We start from the raw sequence: 1,917 nt of genomic DNA, 5'->3' as shown, positions 1-1,917 counted from the left end.
ACTAAAAGTACAAAAATTAGCTGGGTGTGGTGGCATGTGTCTGTAGTCCCAGCCACTCCGGAAGCTGAGGCGGAGGTTGCAGTGAGCTGAGACCATACCATTGCACCACTGCACTCCAGCCTGGGCAAGAGTGAGACTCCGCCTCATTAAAACAAAAAGAAGAAAAGAAAAAAGAAAGAAGCCAGGTAACATCTCTGACGCCTCCAGGCCCCCTCTCTCCCACATCTCAACCTCTTTAAGTCCTGCCCATCGATTCCTTTGGCGGCCTTGGAAGCAGCTTCTGTCCCTGTCCCATCCATGTCCCCACCCATAATCAGGCTGCCCTCACTTCTTCCTGGCCTTCTAGAAGTGCCTCTCTCCTAGTTCTCCTGTAGTCACTCTTGCCCCTCTCCTCCAGTCTAGCTCCCCATCACACTCAGAGGAACTGCCTCAAAATGCAAATCCGATCACACTGCCTTGTTGGGGCAGGTTGGGTTTCATTATTATTATTATTTTTGTGAGGGAGTCTTGATCTTGCTCTGTTGCCCAGGCTGGAGTGCAGTGGTGAGATCTCAACTCACTGCAACCTCTGCCTCCTGGGTTCAAGCAATTCTCCTGCCTCAGCCTCCTGAGTAGCTGGGATTACAGGTACCTGCCACCACACCTGGCTAATTTTTTTTGTATTTTAATAGAGATAGAGTTACATTATGTAGGTCAAGCTGGTCTCAGAACTCCTGACCTCAAATGATCTGCCCACCTTGGCCTCCCAAAGTGCTGAGATTACAGGCGTGAGCCACTGCACCCGGCCTATTGTTATTTGTTATTTTTTTTAAGTTCAAGCTCATTTCCCTTTTATTAAAGTACAGGTTACCATTACATGGCTTGGTACTTAATAAAGGAAAACTTGTTCAAATAAGGTAATATGTTATCATCAGTATTTCCAGGTGACTGTTTACACTCAAGTAGCAATATCAATAAATCCTTGGGAAGCCCATCCATGGGGTTTACACTTTGTCAAGCCCAGTTCCTCTGGAGTGGAGATTCCCAGTTCATTTAAAGTTGGTCTAAGTTCCTGGATGACATATGGGTATATTTCCTTATAAGGTCCTGCTTTGTCCTTAACAGCCTCTAGGATGCGAACTGTACTAGCAAAATCATTTAACCGTCTGCATGCCCTCAAAGCAGCATCAATGATTTTGGGCTCTGGAACCAGATCATAGGTAACAAGTGTGTTTATCCCCTTGCGCAATTCCCAGGCATCTATATCTGGCTTGTTGAAGTATGTTACCCAGCGAGCATCAAACTCCTCATCTGTCTCATTTGACCCATGGGAATAGCAGTGAACTGACTGGATAGCCGCGGCGGGGCCGGGGGTTGGGGCAGAGTGCAGGAGGCCTCGAGGGCTGGCCCCGGCGGTTGCAGCCACAGCGCAGCGGCGGAGAGCGGCACCCAGCATGACGGCGATGGCGGCCCGCGAGCAGAGGATGGAGAGAGAAGCCGGTATGAGCTCGTGGGTCCCTATTGTTATTTTTTGAGACAGAGTCTCACTTTGTCACCTAGGCTGGAATGGAATGGCACAGTTGTGGCTCACTGCACCCTCAGACTCCTGGGTTCAAGCAGCCCTCCTGCCTCAACTTCCCGAGTAGCTTGGACCACGCCTGGCAACTTTTTGAATTTTTATTTTTATAGAGACAGAACCTCACTCTGTTGCCCAGGCTGGTCTCAAACTCCTGACCTCAAGAGATCCTCGCACCTTTACCTCTCAAAGTGTTGAGATTACAGGTGTGAGCTGCTGCGTCCAGCCTGGTTGGGTTAGGATGTGAAGGCACATATTTGCCTCTGGGGATGTTTGAGAAACCTGCAGTCAACCCCTTGGTCCCACCCAGCTTTCAGGCACAAAGTCTTCAAGCCCAAGAGCTGAGGGGGACACAGCTCCCT

The 1,917-nt window shown here is 49.6% G+C and overlaps 1 protein-coding gene across 1 annotated transcript; it reads right to left on the bottom strand.

The window, feature by feature from the left end:
- Positions 1-808: 808 nt before the first annotated feature.
- LOC105717863 (cytochrome c oxidase subunit 5A, mitochondrial-like) lies at positions 809-1,435 on the bottom strand. Its single transcript, XM_012453240.3, has one exon. It carries the CDS (start codon positions 1,433-1,435, stop codon positions 938-940), a length of 498 nt encoding a protein of 165 aa, XP_012308663.2. The 3' UTR covers positions 809-937.
- Positions 1,436-1,917: the final 482 nt, after the last annotated feature.

The sequence above is a fragment of the Aotus nancymaae genome, unplaced genomic scaffold (assembly GCF_030222135.1).
Source record: "Aotus nancymaae isolate 86718 unplaced genomic scaffold, 86718_ANA_hifiasm-v0.15.2.pri h1tg000049l, whole genome shotgun sequence".
Lineage (NCBI taxonomy): Eukaryota > Metazoa > Chordata > Mammalia > Primates > Aotidae > Aotus > Aotus nancymaae.
This window is presented reverse-complemented; position numbering and strand designations above follow the sequence as displayed.